Source organism: Ranitomeya imitator, chromosome 1 (assembly GCF_032444005.1).
Source record: "Ranitomeya imitator isolate aRanImi1 chromosome 1, aRanImi1.pri, whole genome shotgun sequence".
NCBI lineage: Eukaryota > Metazoa > Chordata > Amphibia > Anura > Dendrobatidae > Ranitomeya > Ranitomeya imitator.
Window position 1 is genome coordinate 55,798,400 of NC_091282.1, and position 19,757 is coordinate 55,818,156.

General features: G+C 44.9%; 1 protein-coding gene across 1 annotated transcript in view; it reads right to left on the reverse strand.

The window, feature by feature from the left end:
* The window catches only part of LOXHD1 (lipoxygenase homology PLAT domains 1), a 269,874-nt gene that overhangs the window by 119,371 nt on the left and 130,746 nt on the right, over positions 1-19,757 (reverse strand). Inside the window, exons 22-23 of the mRNA XM_069746857.1 lie at positions 14,979-15,175; positions 3,454-3,646 (exon numbers count right to left, since the gene is read on the reverse strand). Of these exons, the coding sequence (XP_069602958.1) occupies positions 3,454-3,646; positions 14,979-15,175 (390 nt within the window). The remainder of the gene's footprint in view (positions 1-3,453; positions 3,647-14,978; positions 15,176-19,757) is intronic.

Here is a 19,757-nt window from a genome sequence, read left to right on the forward strand (position 1 = left end):
ACAAATGCCCCTCAGGGCACAGCATGATGTTCTCACACATGCTCCTCAGTGCACAGCATGATGACCTCACACATGCCCCTTAGGGAACGGCATGATGTCCCCACGCATGCCCCTTAGGGCACAGCATTATGTCCTCACACATGCTCCTTTGGGCAGAGCATAATTTCCCTCACATATCCTTTAGGGTACAGCATGATGTCTTCACTCATGCCCCTTAGGGCACAGTATGATGTCCTCACACATGCCCCTTAGGTCACAGCCTCATGTCCTCACACATACCCCTTAGTGCACAGTATGCTGTCCTCACACATGCCCATTAGGGCAAAGCATGATGTCCTCACAGATGTCCCTTAGGGCACAGCATGATGCACACATACATGCCCCTTAGGGCGAAGCATGATGTCCTCACACATGCCCCTTAGCGCAAAGCATGATGTCCTCACACATGCCCCTTAGGCACAACATGATGCCCTCACACATGCCCCTTAGCACACAGCATGATGTCCTCACACATGCCCCTTAGCACATGGCATGATGCCCTCACACATGCCCCTTAGTGCACAGCCTCATGTCCTCACACATACCCCTTAGCGCACAGTATGCTGTCCTCACACATTAATGATCTGGTAGAAGGTTTACACAGTAAAATATCGATATTTGCAGATGATACAAAACTATGTAAAGCAGTTAATACAAGAGAAGATAGTATTCTGCTACAGATGGATCTGGATAAGTTGGAAACTTGGGCTGAAAGGTGGCAGATGAAGTTTAACAATGATAAATGTAAGGTTATACACATGGGAAGAAGGAATCAATATCACCATTACACACTGAATGGGAAACCACTGGGTAAATCTGACAGGGAGAAGGACTTGGGGATCCTAGTTAATGATAAACTTACCTGGAGCAGCCAGAGCCAGGCAGCGGCTGCCAAGGCAAACAGGATCATGGGGTGCATTAAAAGAGGTCTGGATACAAATGATGAGAGCATTATACTGCCTCTGTACAAATCCCTAGTTAGACCGCACATGGAGTACTGTGTCCAGTTTTGGGCACCAGTGCTCAGGAAGGATATAATGGAACTAGAGAGAGTACAAAGGAGGGCAACAAAATTAATAAAGGGGATGGGAGAACTACAATACCCAGATAGATTAGCGAAATTAGGATTATTTAGTCTAGAAAAAAGACGACTGAGGGGCGATCTAATAACCATGTATAAGTATATAAGGGGACAATACAAATATCTCGCTGAGGATCTGTTTATACCAAGGAAGGTGACGGGCACAAGGGGGCATTCTTTGCGTCTGGAGGAGAGAAGGTTTTTCCACCAACATAGAAGAGGATTCTTTACTGTTAGGGCAGTGAGAATCTGGAATTGCTTGCCTGAGGAGGTGGTGATGGCGAACTCAGTCGAGGAGTTCAAGAGAGGCCTGGATGTCTTCCTGGAGCAGAACAATATTGTATCATACAATTATTAGGTTCTGTAGAAGGACGTAGATCTGGGGATTTATTATGATGGAATATAGGCTGAACTGGATGGACAAATGTCTTTTTTCGGCCTTACTAACTATGTTACTATGTTACTATGTCCCTTAAGGCAAAGCATGATGTCCTCACACATGCCCTTTAGGGAAAAGCATGATGTCCTCACAGATGCCATTTAGGACACAGCATGATGCCCACACACATGCCCCTTAGGGCGAAGCATGATGCCCTCACACATGCCCCTTAGGACACAGCATGATGTCGTCACACATGCCCCTTAGCGCACAGCATGATGTCCTCACACATGCCCCTTAGGGCACAGCATGATGTCCTCACACATGCCCCTTAGCGCAAAGCATGATGCCCTCACACATGCCCCTTAGGACACAGCATGATGCCCTCACACATGCCCCTTAGCGCACAGCATGACACATGCCCATTAGCACATGGCATGATGCCCTCACACATGCCCCTTAGGGCACAGCATGATGTCCTCACACATGCCCCTTAGCGCACAGCATGATGCCCTCACATGCCCCTTAGGGCACAGCATGATGTCCTCACACATGCCCCTTAGCGCACAGCATGATGCCCACACATGCCCCTTAGCGCACAGCATGATGCCCTCACACATGCCCCTTAGTGCACAGCATGATGCCCTCACACATGCCCCTTAAGGCACAGCATGATGCCCTCACACATGCCTCTTAGGGCACAGCATGATATCTCTACAATTTCCCACAATGTACTTTAAGTAAAAAAAAACAACAGCTATTCACCTAACACCCTTCCCCGCCATGTACTGACGTTATCTCACCTGCTGTGGTCCCAGACGCAAAGGCTCAATGATGTGCGAGAGAGTTGAAGACTCCCTGTTCCATCATTGTGTTCACAGTTATCTGCACCCTGAAGATGTAGATATTAGTGAAAGTGACAGGCTAGGTAGAGAGCAGCGGTGTTGTGCAGGACACCACTGAATCCAGCCATTTGGTTGTCCCGGTCAGTGGGCCGGAGCAGAACACCCAAGGGGCTGCATGTGGTCACGGGTCGCACGTTGCCCAGGTCTGATTCTAAGTGGTAAGATAGAGGGGATAGAATTTTGTAACTTCCTTTGGTCCCTCACAATGTGACTGGCTGTTATTATGGCAGTTTGGGGCCAAATTGGGACCATTGCTCTGGATCCGCAGGACTCCTATGTAAATCCCTTGCAAAAGGTGGATATTAATTGTATAATCACTCAAGGTTAGGAATTATACATCAATTCCTGTCAGTTTTCAAGATTTCTGCTTGTCGCCATTGAATGGAAAGCTTTGTGCTTTTTTTTCTTTCAGGTGTTAAGAATCTGTCCATATCCATTCCCACACAGGTGGCTCGCAGATAGGTCACCTTTCACGCTTTGTCTGAGGCGGTGGCCGTGTGCTGCGGAGCTGAGAACATGCTTTTATTGTGCTTCACGTACGCACGGCCTGCTGATGAAAACCACAATGCAAAACCCTAGAAATTTGCGGTAAGACATGTTTTTGCGTAATCGAGCTCCTATCAGCTCAGGATAAACTAATTACCACAGAGATCCTACTGATGCGGTGGTTATCACTGTATGGTGGCTCTGTGGTTAGTACTATGTGGTGGCTCAGTGGTTAGCACTGTATGGTGGCTCTGTGGTTAGTACTATGTGGTGGCTCAGTGGTTAGCACTGCAGCCTTGCAGAGCTGGAATCCTGAGTTCAAATCCCACCAAGGGCAACAACAAAGAGTTTGCATGTTCTCTCCGTGTTTGTGTGGGTTTCCTCCAGGTTCTCCGCTTTCCTCCCACATTCCAAAGACATACTGATAGGGAATTTAGATTGTGAGCCCCAATGGGGACAGTGATGATTATGTAAAGTGCTGCGAAATTAATGGCACTATGTAAGTGAGTAAAATAAATAAATTTCCTGCTGGTATCTGTGACGTTGCCAATTGACCAACTTACGCTTCTCGATGTCAATCACTTCGCTGGCGTATACTTCAATCTCCACTTTGCCGTCACACTCATCCCGACACAGCCAGCGGTTGCATGGGAACATGTATTGCTTGCCATGTGCTGGCACCTCCACCACCACATTAGCCAGGAACCATCCTGCACGAATCCCCACATTGTCATGACCAATGAGCAGCTTATTGATCTGATGGGAGATAAATGCAATTATTATTATTATTATTATTATTATTACATACATTATGGGGCGTAACAAGGAGGTATAGGGGGCACCATTTCTCCTTTTGAAGACCACTATTTGGCTCATAGAGACTTATACAGGAGGAAATGCTTCCTGGTCAAGGATAGGAAAATGAGCTCTCCTCCAGGAGAAAGCTGTCTCTGGTGTCACCTACGGGACATGATCACTTTATAAGTTAAAGAAGCCCCCACCACAAAGTTTTTTTTATTAACTAAATCTGTGTATATGTGCATGTAGCGAAGTGTTAGTGTGTTAGTATACTCACCTACTGCTCCTCTTCTCACTGACATCACCGCACTTCAGACTATCCGGCTCACTCTATGCTCTATCCGTGACCCGGAAGTCTATTTTACAATGTAACCCCATAGCGCCTCATGCTGAAGATCTCATGCATAGAAAACTCAGAGCGCGGTTTGACCCGGAGAGTCTGAGACGTAATGACGTCACTCAGAAGAGGAGCAGAACAGTGCTGGATATCTGAGAAGATGGTGATAGGGAAGCACAGGTGAGCATACTAACACACTGACACTACTCTACATGCACGTATACACAGATGGAGTAACTAGAAAACTTCATGGGAGGGCTTCTTTACAGAGAATCTGTCAACAAATTCTTCATGTTGAACTGGATACATGATTTAATAGTAGCTGCTGAGCAGAAAAAAATGTGATGTTTTTAAAATTTTGCCTCTCCGTTGTGTAGATATTGGCAATTAGAGTATTGACACATAATGAGTTTACTTTTTTAAGTCCAAATGGGTGTTATCAGAAAGTTTTCACTAGGGGCGTGTACTTCATCTCCCTGTATGAGTTGTCCAATCATGAGAAGGAGGCATCACCTTAGATAAAGGACATGCCCCCACCATAGTTACAGTACATTTCTAATTGTGTGAGATGTAAGGATTCAGAGCTGATCTCCTGGTCTCACCTCCTGTATGATTAGATAGTGCAGGTTATAGAGTATAGATAACTCACACATTTCATAGAAGGTTGATATGTAACAGTATCACTTTGAAAAACCCTTCTATCAGCTCTCATCTACTTGTAACACTGTCAGCTCTGCTAGACTGCATATCCCCCCATCACTTATTAATCACTTATGTCCGTTCAAGTTGCCAATGGCACTTCTTTAACTATGAATAATACAATGTTAACTCAAATCGCACAAATGAAAATGAAGGGTCAAATTATGAAGAGATCCATATTAAAATTCCATTTTATTTATACACAAGTTTAAGAGAGATGCTGCAAGTGCACGATAAGTTAGATTAGAGGCAATGTGTAACCAGTCAATACACGGAGATACTAATTCATGGTAAAGGAGTCATACTGGTAATAAGTAGTAGGTGGGTAAGTAAAGTATACATAAAGTGCAGTTTACAAGATTACCTGGTAAGAGATATCAGTAATATTCCAAGTGGAAACGATCGCCACAGCGTCCCCTCACCCCGACGCGCGTTTCCCGCCAGCTTCCATGAATTGATATCTCCGTGTATTGACTGGTTACACATTGACTCTAATCTAACTTATCCTGCACTTGCAGCATCTCTCATTAGTACCTTTTAATCAGGATCTGATATATCCATGGATTGACTGGTTATACATTGATTTCAATTCAATTTACCTTGCACTTGCAATCTCTCATCACCACTAACATTTTTGGCTGATGTATTACCTGTCAATCCCTGTTAGATCTTTCTTAGTTTTGAGTCCATATCTGGATAAATTACAGGTGTCCTACTTGATGCGTTATTGACTACTATTGTACGTATCGTGTTCCATAGCATTATTTTATCTACCTCAAATTTGTTGTCCATTAGGGGTACGGAGAAAAATATTATGTTACTAAACATTTTTATTCTAATTTTCTATATAATTTTCTCCCACCGGTTACAACTGTCTATCGCCTCAACAGCGTTCACTATATGACATTTTCTGTTTCCAACCTGTTTTTAAACTTATTAAACAAAGGATCACGAAGCACACATATAATATAGGGCCGAGAGGAATATAGTAAAACTCTCCCACTTATAGTATCCAGATACACTGGTTTACCAGGGCCACTCCAAAAATCATGTATAACAACAAGGAAACGGAGTAGAAAAATCCCAAACAACATAGTAAGATTCAATAACTTTATTAATACAAACATACAAAAACTATATGACCAAAGAATTAAAAATTACAATTGTGCACCATAACAGGTGGAAAATAAGGAAAGAACTCTAGCTGTACTGGTGTGCATGGGGAGCATAGTATGTATCCGGGGGCAAGAAAAATGCTAGCAGTCAGAAGCCATATATATTGTCACACTAAATCAGGATTGGTTCCTGCATATATCCCCGCTATCCAGGAATAGTGCCTCATGGAATAAATGCTAATGAATCAATCAGTAAGTACTAACCACTGCGTGCTTACCCATATGGTGACCGGACCGCTCACCCACTATGCACCAGGAACCCCTTGACGCACGTTTCGCCGCCAAGCTTTTTCAAAAGGGGATGGTGATCAGTTGTTCAAATGCCATAATATACTAACAAAACCGGAAATGCCGCTGGATTCCGGCGCATGCACACCCGGATCCGGGCTCCACGACACCAGCGGCCGTCAACGATGCGCGAGCATGGGGGCGGAAATCCGCCGTATGACGTCATGACATGCGCACACATCGATTACAGACGGCCGCAGGTGAGATGGAGAGAACCAGATCCAAGGAGCGCACGCGCACCCAGAGCGGCCATTGTAGTGAAGACCACAATATCGGCCATATTGTCAGAGACATAAATATTAAAATATATCGCCGCGGTGGAGACGGTAGATGTAACTAAGGCACCACTCGTCTCCAACCGCAGCGATGTTTTTAAACTTGTGTATAAATAAAATGGAAATTTAATATGGATCTCTTCATAACTCGACCCTTCATTTTCATTTGTGTGGTTAGAGTCAACATTGAATTATTCTTCTACCCCATCACTGCCTGTTCAGAGGTGAGAGTTCGACCTGTTAGCTCAGGATCAACAATGTCATAGATCCCAACCATAAAATCTGATACACTACACAATGCAATCCATAATTGTACCCATAAACCGTGAATGGAATATACATCTACCCTGATACATAGCAATACATGTGGGTAACTTTTCTTTATTTCTGGCATTCTGTTCCTCAACCAGAAAGCTCAGAATCAACAATGCTATACATCCCATCTAATGAAATATTAATGAATTAAAAATAAATTTACACTTATGTGTGTATACTGTGGTATTGTGCATCCTGAGCCTCATGGTTCATGTACAGAATTCCAGACATAAAATAGACTAAGATGTATTGCTATGTATCAGGGTAAGTTTATATTCCAGACATGGTCGATGGGTACATATATGAATTTCATTGTGTAGTCTATGATTAGTTTATCTGGTTGGGATCTGTGGCATGGTTCATCTTGAGCGCAGAAGTTGAGCTCTCACCTCTGGACAGACAGTAAGGGCAAAGGCTCAGTACAGCAGAGCAATATAGCATAACTGACAGTGTTAGGCTACGTTCACATTTGCGCCGCTCCCGGCTGCTCCGGGCGCAGTCGCGGCGACGCACGCTCCAAGCGCCCCTATATTTAACATGTGGGTGCATGGGCATGCGTTGCATTTGCGTTTTGCGACGCATGCGTCGCTGCAGCGCATGCGTCAGGGCGCAGAGAACGCAGCATGATGCAGTTTTTCCTGCGCCCAAAACCATGCAAAAAGCGACGCATGCGTCGCAAAACGCAGCGTTTGTGCATGCGTTCATATTAGTGTTGTGCGTTGCGTCGCCGATGCAGCGCCGCACAACGCAAATGTGAACGTAGCCTTACCAGAGAGTATGTTAAGAAATGTAAATGTTAAGAAATATATGTTAATGGAAAGAGGGGGCAACAAAAATTACATCTACAGAATGGGAGGAATAGAACTAAGCAACAACACGTGTGAAAAAAAAAATTGGGTATACTAATAGATCACGGACCGCACATGAGTCAACAAAAAGGCAAATACAGTTCTGAGACGTATTAGGAGAAGCATAGAGTCTAGATTATGTGAAGTAATTATTGCCCTCTACTCCTCCTTGGTCAGGCCTCATCTGGAATACTGTGTCCAGTTCTGGGCGCCACATTTTTAAAAAGGACATCGAAAAACTGGAGCAAGTTCAGAGACGAGTTACCAGGATGGTGAGCGGACTGCAAAGTATGTCCTACGAGGAACGGTTAAAGGCTCTGGGAATGTTTAGCTGGCAAAAAAGCAGGCTAAGAGGAGATTTAATAGCTGTCTACAAATATCTGAAGGGCTGTCACAGTGTAGAGGGATCATTATTATTCACATTTGCACATGGAAACACGAGAAGCAATAGAATGAAACTGAAAGGGAGAAGATACAGATTAGATATTACCAAAAAAATTTTGACAGTGAGGGTGATCAATGAGTGGAACAGGCACCCACGAGAGGTGGTGAGTTCTCCTTCAATGGAAGTCTTTGAACAGAGGCTGGACAGACATCTGTCTGAGCTGGTTTAGTAAATCCTGCATTGAGCAGGGGGCTGGACACGATGACCCTGGAGGTCACATCCAACTCTAACATTCTATGATTCTATGAGAGGAGAGCTGATAGAATGGTTTGCAATATGGACAGCTAGACACCGAGCTTATGTGAAAGATGTGAGTCACCTGTGCTCTATACCTAGGACTGTCTAATCATATAGGAGGGGAGACCAGGAGATCAAAGCTATATCCTTACATCTCACACACCAAGAAACCTAATCTATGGTGGGAGTGTGTTCTCTCTCTAGTATGTTGCTGCCTGTTTATGATTGGTCAGCATCATACTGGGAGAAAAAATACACTCCCACACTAAAATGAAACTAATAACACCCACTTTCATTTAAAAAAAAGTTAACTCATTATGTGCCAATACTTTGACTGTTAATATCTCTGCAACGGAAAAGCGAAATTAGACTTGTTTTATTCCGTTCTGCAGCCACTACTACATTGTGTGTCCAGTACAACACAAAAAAATTTGATGAAAGGTTCTGGTGACATTCTTTGCAGATTCTGACATTGCCCATTACTGACTCTGATTACTTGGGTGATGGGGTCAGCTTCTCCTTGCAGTGACTACCGGCTGGCAAGGTAAGAAATGATAACAAAATAAAAGCTTCCAATCTAAAGCACATAACGCTGATTTAAAGCAATCTAAATAGACTACAAGTCCCAGCATATTTTAGGAATTTCTGTCAAAAAAGCAATAGACTTGTAAGTTGTAACATCTTGGTTTCTGTAGGTTAGTGGCGTGCTATAATATTATTGATGCTGGAGTCTCTAAAGCTACTCGATGTATCAAGTAATGAACGCTCAGAAGTTTATTAGAAATCAAGCAAATAAAACAAAGCAATAAAAGCTAAAGCTATTATGGTAATGGCAAATAAATGCAGTTTTATGTGAGAGAACAGCAGGGGGCGCTCTGGTGCTAATTCTTTAAATTGCCCTGCAGGGTTTTGGAAATCTCTTTATTGGCATCTTAAATGGACATTCTGGGATTGCTGCATTGTTTTTAGGTCTCATCAGGAATATATAGTATACGGCCTAATTTCAGATAAGGCGACTCCTTATTTAGAAATATTATTAAAAAGGTTCTGCATGGCGATACAGTCATCTGGTGCTGAAATGGAGCAAAAATAAGAGATGCAGGCGGCAAAGTTCTGGCACAACATAACACAGAAATCATACCAAACAGGTATAAAATATTACATATTCTACATATATACATATATATATATATATATATATATATATACAGTGGGGCAAAAAAGTATTTAGTCAGTCAGCAATAGTGCATGTTCCACCACTTAAAAAGATGAGAGGTGTCTGTAATTTACATCATAGGTAGACCTCAACTATGGGAGACAAACTGAGAAAAAAAAATCCAGAAAATCACATTGACTGTTTTTTTATCATTTTATTTGCATATTATGGTGGAAAATAAGTATTTGGTCAGAAACAAAATTTCATCTCAATACTTTGTAATATATCCTTTGTTGGCAATTACAGAGGTCAAACGTTTTCTGTAAGTCTTCACAAGGTTGCCACACACTGTTGTTGATATGTTGGCCCATTCCTCCATGCAGATCTCCTCTAGAGCAGTGATGTTTTTGGCTTTTCGCTTGGCAACACAGACTTTCAACTCCCTCCAAAGGTTTTCTATAGGGTTGAGATCTGGAGACTGGCTAGGCCACTCCAGGACATTGAAATGCTTCTTACGAAGCCACTCCTTCGTTGCCCTGGCGGTGTGCTTTGAATCATTGTCATGTTGAAAGACCCAGCCACGTTTCATCTTCAATGCCCTTGCTGATGGAAGGAGGTTTGCACTCAAAATCTCACGATACATGGCCCCATTCATTCTTTCATGTACCCGGATCAGTCGTCCTGGCCCCTTTGCAGAGAAACAGCCCCAAAGCATGATGTTTCCACCACCATGCTTTACAGTAGGTATCGTGTTTGATGGATGCAACTCAGTATTCTTTTTCCTCCAAGCACGACAAGTTGTGTTTCTACCAAACAGTTACAGTTTGGTTTCATCAGACCATAGCACATTCTCCCAAAACTCCTCTGGATCATCCAAATGCTCTCTAGCAAACTTCAGACGGGCCCGGACATATACTGGCTTAAGCAGTGGGACACGTCTGGCACTGCAGGATCTGAGTCCATGGTGGCGTAGTGTGTTACTTATGGTAGGCCTTGTTACATTGGTCCCAGCTCTCTGCAGTTCATTCACTAGGTCCCCCCGCGTGGTTTTGGGATTTTTGCTCACCGTTCTTGTGATCATTCTGACCCCACGGGGTGGGATTTTGCGTGGAGCCCCAGATCGAGGGAGATTATCAGTGGTCTTGTATGTCTTCCATTTTCTAATTATTGCTCCCACTGTTGATTTCTTCACTCCAAGCTGGTTGGCTATTGCAGATTCAGTCTTCCCAGCCTGGTGTAGGGCTACAATTTTGTTTCTGGTGTCCTTTGACAGCTCTTTGGTCTTCACCATAGTGGAGTTTGGAGTCAGACTGTTTGAGGGTGTGCACAGGTGTCTTTTTATACTGATAACAAGTTTAAACAGGTGCCATTACTACAGGTAATGAGTGGAGGAAAGAGGAGACTCTTAAAGAAGAAGTTACAGGTCTGTGAGAGCCAGAAATCTTGATTGTTTGTTTCTGACCAAATACTTATTTTCCACCATAATATGCAAATAAAATGATAAAAAAACAGACAATGTGATTTTCTGGATTTTTTTTTCTCAGTTTGTCTCCCATAGTTGAGGTCTACCTATGATGTAAATTACAGACGCCTCTCATCTTTTTAAGTGGTGGAACTTGCACTATTGCTGACTGACTAAATACTTTTTTGCCCCACTGTATATATATATATATATATATATATATATATATATATATATATATATATATATATATATATATATATATACACAGTGTATATACAGTTAGGTCCATATATATTTGGACAGAGACAAGATTTTTCTAATTTTATTTATAGACATTACCACAATGAATTTTAAACAAAACAATTCAGATGCAGTTGAAGTTCAGACTTTCAGCTTTCATTTAAGGGTATCCACATTAAAATTGGATGAAGGATTTAGGAGTTTCAGCTCCTTAACATGTGCCACCCTGTTTTTAAAGGGACCAAAAGTAATTGGACAGATTCAATAATTTTAAATAAAACGTTCATTTTTAGTACTTGGTTGAAAAGCCTTTGTTGACAATGACTGTCTGAAGTCTTGAACTCATGGACATCACCAGACGCCGTGTTTCCTCCTTTTTGATGCTCTGCCAGGCCTTCACTGCAGTGGTTTTCAGTTGCTGTTTGTTTTTGGGCCTTTCTGCCTGAAGTGTAGTCTTTAACAAGTGAAATGCATGCTCAATTGGGTTGAGATCAGGTGACTGACTTGGCCATTCAAGAATATTTCACTTCTTTGCTTTAATAAACTCCTGGGTTGCTTTGGCTTTATGTTTTGGGTCATTGTCCATCTGTAGTATGAAACGACGACCAATCAGTTTGGCGGCATTTGGCTGGATCTGAGCACACAGTATGTCTCTGAATACCTTAGAATTCATTCGGCTGCTTCTGTCCTGTGTCACATCATCAATAAACACTAGTGACCCAGTGCCACTGGCAGTCATGCATGCCCAAGCCATCACACTGCCTCCGCCGTGTGTTACAGATGATGTGGTATGCTTTGGATCATGAGCTGTATCACGCCTTTGCCATACTTTTCTCTTTCCATCATTCTGGCAGAGGTTGATCTTGGTTTCATCTGTCCAAAGAAAGTTCTTCCAGAACTTTGCTGGCTTTTTTAGATGGTTTTTAGCATAGTCCAGTCTAGCCTTTTTATTCTTGAATCTTGTGAGTGGCTTGCACCGTGCAGTGAACCCTCTGTATTTACTTTCATGCAGTCTTCTCTTTATGGTAGATTAGAACATTGATACGCCGACCTCCTGGAGAGTGTTGTTCACTTGGTTGGCTGTTGTGAAGGGGTTTCTCTTGACCATGGAGATTATTCTGCGATCATCCACCAATGTTGTCTTCCATGGGCGCCCAGGTCTTTTTGCACTGATGAGTTCACCAGTGCTGTCTTTCTTTCTCAGGATGTACCAAATTGTAGATTTTGCCACTCCTAATATTGTAGTAGTTTCTCGGATGGGTTTTTTCTGTTTTCACAGCTTAAGGATGGCTTGTTTCACCTGCATGGAGAGCTCCTTTGACCACATGTTTACTTGACAGCAAAATCTTCCAAATGCAAGCACCACACCTCAAATCAACTCCAGGCCTTTTATCTGCTTAATTGAGAATGACATAACGAAGGGATTGCCCACACTTTTCCATGAAATAGCTTTGGATTCAATTGTCCAATTACTTTTGGTCCCTTTAAAAACAGGGTGGCACATGTTAAGGAGCTGAAACTCCTAAACCCTTCATCCAATTTTAATGTGGATACCCTCAAATGAAAGCTGAAAGTCTGCACTTCAACTGCATCTGAATTGTTTTGTTTAAAATTCATTGTGGTAATGTCTATAACTAAAATTAGAAAAATCTTGTCTCTGTCCAAATATATATGGACCTAACTGTATATACACTATAGATCTGACAATTTGATAGAATGACAGTGTATAGCTTGTATAACAGTGTAAATATTGTGTGCCCTCTAACTAACTCACACAGCCATTAATGTCTAAACTGGTGTCAACAAAAGTGAGTACACCCCTAAGTGACAAGGACGAAATTGCACCCAAGTAGCCATTTTTCCTCCACACTGTCATGTGACTCATTAGTGTTACAAGGTCTCAGGTGTGAATGGCGGCAGTCGTGGTAAATTTGGTGTTATCGTTCTCACACTCTCTCATACAAGTCACTATGGCTCCTCATGGCAAAGTACTGTCTGAGGATCGGAAAAAAGAATTGTTGTTCTACATAAAGATGCCTGAGGCTATAAGATTGCCAACACCCTGACATTGCCCTGCAGCACCGTGGCCAAGACCAGACAGTGGTCTAACAAGACAGGTTTCACTCAGAACAGGCCTCACCATGGTCGACCAAAGAAGTTGAGTGCACGTGTTCCACGTCAGATCCAGAGGTTGTCAGGTAAGAACAGACGTACGAGTACTGCCAGCATTGCTACAGAGGTTACAGGGGTGGGGGATGGGGTCCGCCTGTCAGTGCTCAGACCATACGCCACAGCAGACTGCCTTAAATTGGTCTGCATGGCTGTTGTTCCAGAAGGAAGCCTCTTCTAAAGATGATGCACAAGAAAGGCCACAAACACTTTACTGAAGGCACGCAGACTAAGGACATGGATTACTGCAACCATGTCCCGTGGTCTGAAGAGACCAAGATAAACTTATTTGGTTCAGATGGTGTCAAGTGTGTGTGGCAGCAACCAGGTGAGGGGAAAAAAGACAAGTGTATCCTTCCTACAGTCAAGCATAGTGGTGGAAGTGTCATGGTTTGGAGCTGCATGAGTGCTGCCAGCTGTGGGAAGCTACAGTTCATTGAGGGACCCATGAATGCCAACATGTACAGTGACATACTGAAGCAGAGCATGATCCCCCTCCCTTCAAAAACTGTGCCGCAGGGCAGTATTCCAACATGATAACGACCCCAAACACACCTCCAAGACGACCACTAGCTTGTAAATAAACTGTGGGTAAAGGTTCTAGACTGGCCAAGCATGTCTCCTGACCTAAACCCTGAGCACCTGTGGGACATCCTCAAATGGAAGGTGGAGGAGCGCAAGGTCTCTAACATCCAACAGTTCCGTGATGTCGTCATGTAGGAGTGGTCACTGGTGAAGTTCTAGTGATCTCCATGCCCAAGAGAGTTAAGGCAGGGCTTGAAAATAATGGTGCCCAGACAAAATATTGAAACTTTCAGCACAATTTGGCTATTTTCACTTAAGGGTGTACTCACATTTGTGGCCAGCAGTTTAGACACACGATATTTACACTGTTGTGCAAGCTGTACACCGACTACGTTACATCGTATAAAAGTTTAATATCTTCAGTGTCGTTCCATGAAAAGATGTAATAAAATATTTACTATGAGAGACATAGGCATAGGCTGTATAGTAAAGAGTCAACTAGAGAGAAAAACTCTCTGCAGGGGTGTGGCTTACAAGTTATGCTCCGCCCCTGCTTCCCACCCCAGAGGTTCTCGACACTCTTACTTAGAGCCTGTAGCCCCTATGTGTTAAAATAAAGTATAAAAAATGGAAAACCTCATGTTACGGTGCTTGTAGAAGCTGCTGAGGATCTGCAGCAATCTGCCATGCCGTTTTTAAAGACAGATACTGCTGAGGAGAAAGGAAAAGTTTTGCTTCCTCTGCTACCAATCCTACCAATCAGTAAGAATTATGGAGCTACAAATCTGATTCAGCCTCAGCCGCACAGTGAGCGAGGCCACCGCAGGTCTCTGCACAGCCAGGTGGTGAGGAGTGCTGCTGTGCAGGGACAAACAGTTAAAGGGACCACAGAGCTGAATTGTTATGGGATCTGAAACCCCATATACATGGAATGTGGTAATTAGGAAGTGTAAGTTGTTTGGATTTAACCGTCCATCCTCAAACAAATCGTAGGCTAAAATTTAAAGTACATGACAGGAAGTGTTGTCATGGGGGCAATGATGCAGAGGACCTGGTGGCATCAGGCATGTAATGTCAATAAATAGAAATGAGATAGCGAAGAATGTGTCACTTTACCTTCCCAATGTCTATAGTGTTTATAGTGAAGCTGTCCACACGGCTCCTTTCGAAGTTGTCAGCCAAGTCGTTGTCAGAGACAAGCAGGAACTGCTTATTGGTGTCTCCTTTCTCTCCATACAGCTTGACGAAGACTCTGGAATCAGAGCTGGCACCGCTGACATCTCCTGTCCTAATGTGGAAGTGGTAACTTATAGCTATAGGGACAAAGAAATGTAACAAAAGGAACCTTCAATATCACAATCAATCACAATAGACAGATGAATATATAGATAATAGATAAATATATAATAATAATAGATAGATAATAGATAAATATTTAATAGATAGATAGATGATAGGTGATAGATAATAGATAGATAGATAGATAGATATATAATAGATAGATAGATAAAATAGATAGATAATAGATAAATATATAATAATAGATAGATGATAGATATATAGATAAATAGATGATAGATAATAGATAGATAGATAATAGATACATTGTTAAGGACTGGCGGAACGCACCAAGTATAGATGATATGAAACTAGGTGCGTTCGCAGTCCGAGGTCCACCGTGCAGGTAAAAACCCTGCTGCTAGTAAGACGGACTGTATGGCGGTACTATAAGTATACACGCACGGGTTAACCACCCTGCGTGAAGGAAGCGATCCTATTGAGTCACAGGACCGCGATACCGCACATAGAGCGCGAGCAAGAAGTCAGCGAACACAACCCCAACTCAGGATTGAAGTCCGATTAGACCACTTGCTGGCACAACACCGCAACTGGGTGTGTAAGGAAACTAATAAAATAGTGTATAAAGGCACGAGAGTGCATGCGGTGCCGCACTGACGGACGCCACTAACCACCCAGGCTTGGGTAAGGAAAGCGCAGAGGAAGCGCACGGCGCCATACTGGCGGACACAGCAACTGGACGCTGTGATATGTGTTACGTGCAGATGGCTAGTCGGGCGCTAGATAGCTACCATCATCCGCGAGCAGTCAACAACACTAGGGAGGGATACTTAGGAGCTTTCATCCATCGACATACATCCATCTACACACACACATTATATCAAGACAATACTAGCGCATGGCCGTGCGGTCATGCGCAGTTTATATAGTTGCAGCACAGGAAGCAGCTCCAGAAGTTTTGCCCTTTCAGGACCTGCCAAGAGGACCAATGGGATGTGCTGCAGTACCTGAGCATGTGACCCTCGATCTCCAACGGGAGATCTTGCCCTGGGCATGCTCAGTGTGTGCAAATAAGGACTTAGTCCCAGAGAAGCCCACTCGCCGCAGATCAGTGCAGGGTACAACAGGAGAGCCAGAAAAGGCAGCAGTAACCCTTTGCACAGAATCAGTCCCAGCGAGACGCTGGGAGCGACGCCTCCGCTGAGCAGAGCCCACTGCGGCCGAAGCAGAATGGGAGACCGCAGCAGACAGGGATCGAGATTCCCCCCTGTGCAGCAGAGGAAACTCGACTCCTAACATTACCCCCCCTCCTAGGACCCCCCCCCCTCCTTGGGCCTCGCTACGTTCGAAGGCAGCAATAAGCTGTGGAGCCCGAATGTGCTCAGCAGGCTCCCAGGACCTATCCTCAGGACCGTAACCCTTCCGGTCCACCCAAAAAAAATTTTTGCCATGTACCACCTTGCACCCCAAGATAGCGTTCACCTCGAAATCGTCCGTAGACGAACCCGATGTCTCGGCAGATGACTCAGAAAACCGGGACATGTATACGGGCTTAAGGAGGGACACATGAAAGGTGTCGGTGATACCAAGGCGTGGAGGAAGGGCCAGATGGTAGACCACAGGATTAACCTGTTCGACGACCTTGAAGGGACCCAAGTAGCGAGGAGCAAACTTAGTGGACTCAACTCGCAGCCTGATGTTACGGGCGGAGAGCCACACTAAGTCGCCAGGAGCAAAGGTCGGAGCGGGGCGCCGATGAGCATCGTTGGAGGACCTCATTCTCTCCTTAGAGGCCCGAATGGCATCCTGAGTGCGGTCCCAAATATCCCGTGCCTCCACAGCCCAGTCTGCCACCCTGGAGTCTGCGGAAGACACGGGCATAGGCACAGGTACCCGTGGATGCTGACCATAGTTGAGGAGGAATGGGGTTTGTCCAGTGGAGTCGACTACGGCGTTGTTCAGCGCAAACTCTGCCCATGATAGCAAGGATGCCCAGTCATCCTGCCTGGCTGAAACAAAATGTCGCAGGTATGTGACCAAGGTCTGGTTGGCCCTCTCTACCAACCCATTCGTCTCGGGATGATAAGCGGAAGAGAGATTCAACTCAACACTGAGAAGACGACAAAGCTCTCTCCAGAACCGAGACGCAAACTGGGGACCCCGGTCACTGACAATTTTGTCAGGCATACCATGTAGGCGGAAGATGTGTTTAATGAACAACGCTGCCAAGGCCCGTGCAGAAGGTAACCGTGGCAGCGGCACCAAATGCACCATTTTTGAGAAATGATCGGTGATGACCCAAATGATAGTACAGCCGCGAGATTTGGGTAAACCCACGACAAAGTCCATCCCGACCATCTCCCAGGGCCTATGTGCCACCGGCAAGGGATAGAGCAACTCAGCTGGCCTTTGACGCGGAGATTTATTTTTGGCGCAGGAGACACACGCCAGAATATAATCCCTGACATCCCGGACCATATGCGGCCACCAGTACGTCCTCGCCAGTAGCTCAGATGTCCTCTTTGTCCCAAAGTGTCCACCCACCCTGGACGAATGAGCCCAAGAGAGAACCTCCGGTCGCAAATTAATGGGCACAAAAGTCTTGCCCGGAGGCACAGACTCCAGCGAAACCGGCGCTACGGTTCTCAGGCTCTCAGAAGGGACAATAAGCCGAGGCTCCTCTTCCTCCTCTTCAGTTGACATAAGGGAGCGAGAGAGAGCGTCAGCACGAATATTCTTCTCCCCGGCGAGAAAATGAAGGGAAAAGTGGAACCGGGAAAAGAACAAGGACCATCTGGCTTGGCGAGAATTTAGCCGCTGGGCTGTTTGCAAGTAGACCAAATTTTTGTGCTCCGTGTAAACTTGGAAGGGAAACCGCGCACCTTCCAGAAGGTGTCTCCACTCTGAAAAGGCCAACTTCATTGCTAGCAACTCCCTATCCCCGATGGAGTAGTTTCTCTCCGCTGGCGAGAAGGTCTTAGAGAAGAAGAAGCATGGATGCTTCCGACCTTGAGCATCCTTTTGATAGAGGACTGCTCCAGCACCAACGGATGAGGCATCCACCTCCATTAGGAATGGCTTATCCACATCGGGACGATGTAAGATGGGAGCGCTAGCAAAGTGGGACTTAATAGAAGTGAAGGCCTTGGAGACCTCTTCCGACCACAATTTGGGATTCGCTCCCTTCTTGGTGAGGGCTACCAAGGGAGCTACCAGAGTTGAGAAGTGGGGAATGAACTGGTGGTAATAGTTAATGAACCCCATAAAGCGCTGCACCGCTTTAAGAGAATGGGGCTCTTGCCAGTCCATCACAGCCTGTAGTTTGGCAGGATCCATAGCCAATCCCTGGGCGGAGATGATATAGCCCAGGAACGGTAAAGACTCCTGCTCAAACATACACTTCTCCAACTTAGCATAAAGAGAGTTTGCCCGTAGGAGGTCGAAGACTCTGCCAACATCTCTCCGGTGGGAGTCAATATCTGGAGAAAAGATGAGAATATCATCCAGATAGACTACAACTGAGGTGGAAAGCATATCCCGGAAGATGTCGTTGACAAAGTCTTGGAAAACGGCTGGGGCATTACAGAGCCCGAAGGGCATCACCAGATACTCATAGTGCCCATGTCTGGTGTTAAACGCCGTTTTCCATTCGTCCCCCTCACGGATGCGAATCAGGTTATAAGCACCCCGCAGATCTAATTTAGTAAATACTCTAGCTCCCCGAAGCCTATCGAAGAGCTCGGATATCAAGGGCAAAGGATACTTGTTCTTAACGGTGATAGCGTTAAGACCCCTATAGTCTATGCATGGACGTAGTTCCCCATTCTTCTTCTGCACGAAGAAGAACCCTGCCCCAGCAGGTGACACTGACTTCCTGATAAACCCTCTTGCCAGATTCTCTTGAATGTACTGAGACATGGCCTCCGTCTCCGGGAGAGATAATGGATAAACTCGACCCCGGGGAGGCTCCGCACCAGGCAAGAGATCGATAGGACAGTCATAGGGGCGATGGGGCGGAAGGGTCTCCGCCGCTTTTTTGGAGAACACGTCTGCGTAAGACCAATATTGCTTGGGGAGAGAGGATAGATCTGCGGGTACCTCAGTAGTAGCAACCTGAACGCACTCTCGGTGACACCTACCCCCACATGATTCACCCCATCCCAGAATTCTGCCTGAGGACCACTCGATGTGAGGAGAGTGGTACCGTAACCAAGGTATCCCCAACAGGACCTCATCAATCCCCTCAGGAATGATGAGCAGAGATATAATCTCCTGATGGGATGGGGACATGGACAGAGTAAAAGGAATGGTCTGATGTGTTATCTGTGCGGGGAGTGTCGACCCATTCACCACTCGTACCGTTACTGGTTGAGATAGCATAACCAGGGGTATTGCGTGACGTTGGGCGAAGGCAGAAGACATAAAATTGCCCTCCGCCCCAGAATCCACGCAGAGCTCTACCGAGTGGAAGGATGAGCCAAAAGTAATTGTCCCCTTAAAGGACAATTTGGAGGCAAACGTCGCAGTGTCCAGTGCACCTCCACCTACTACCACTAGACGCTGACGTTTCCTCGACCGCTGATGACATCTGGTGGC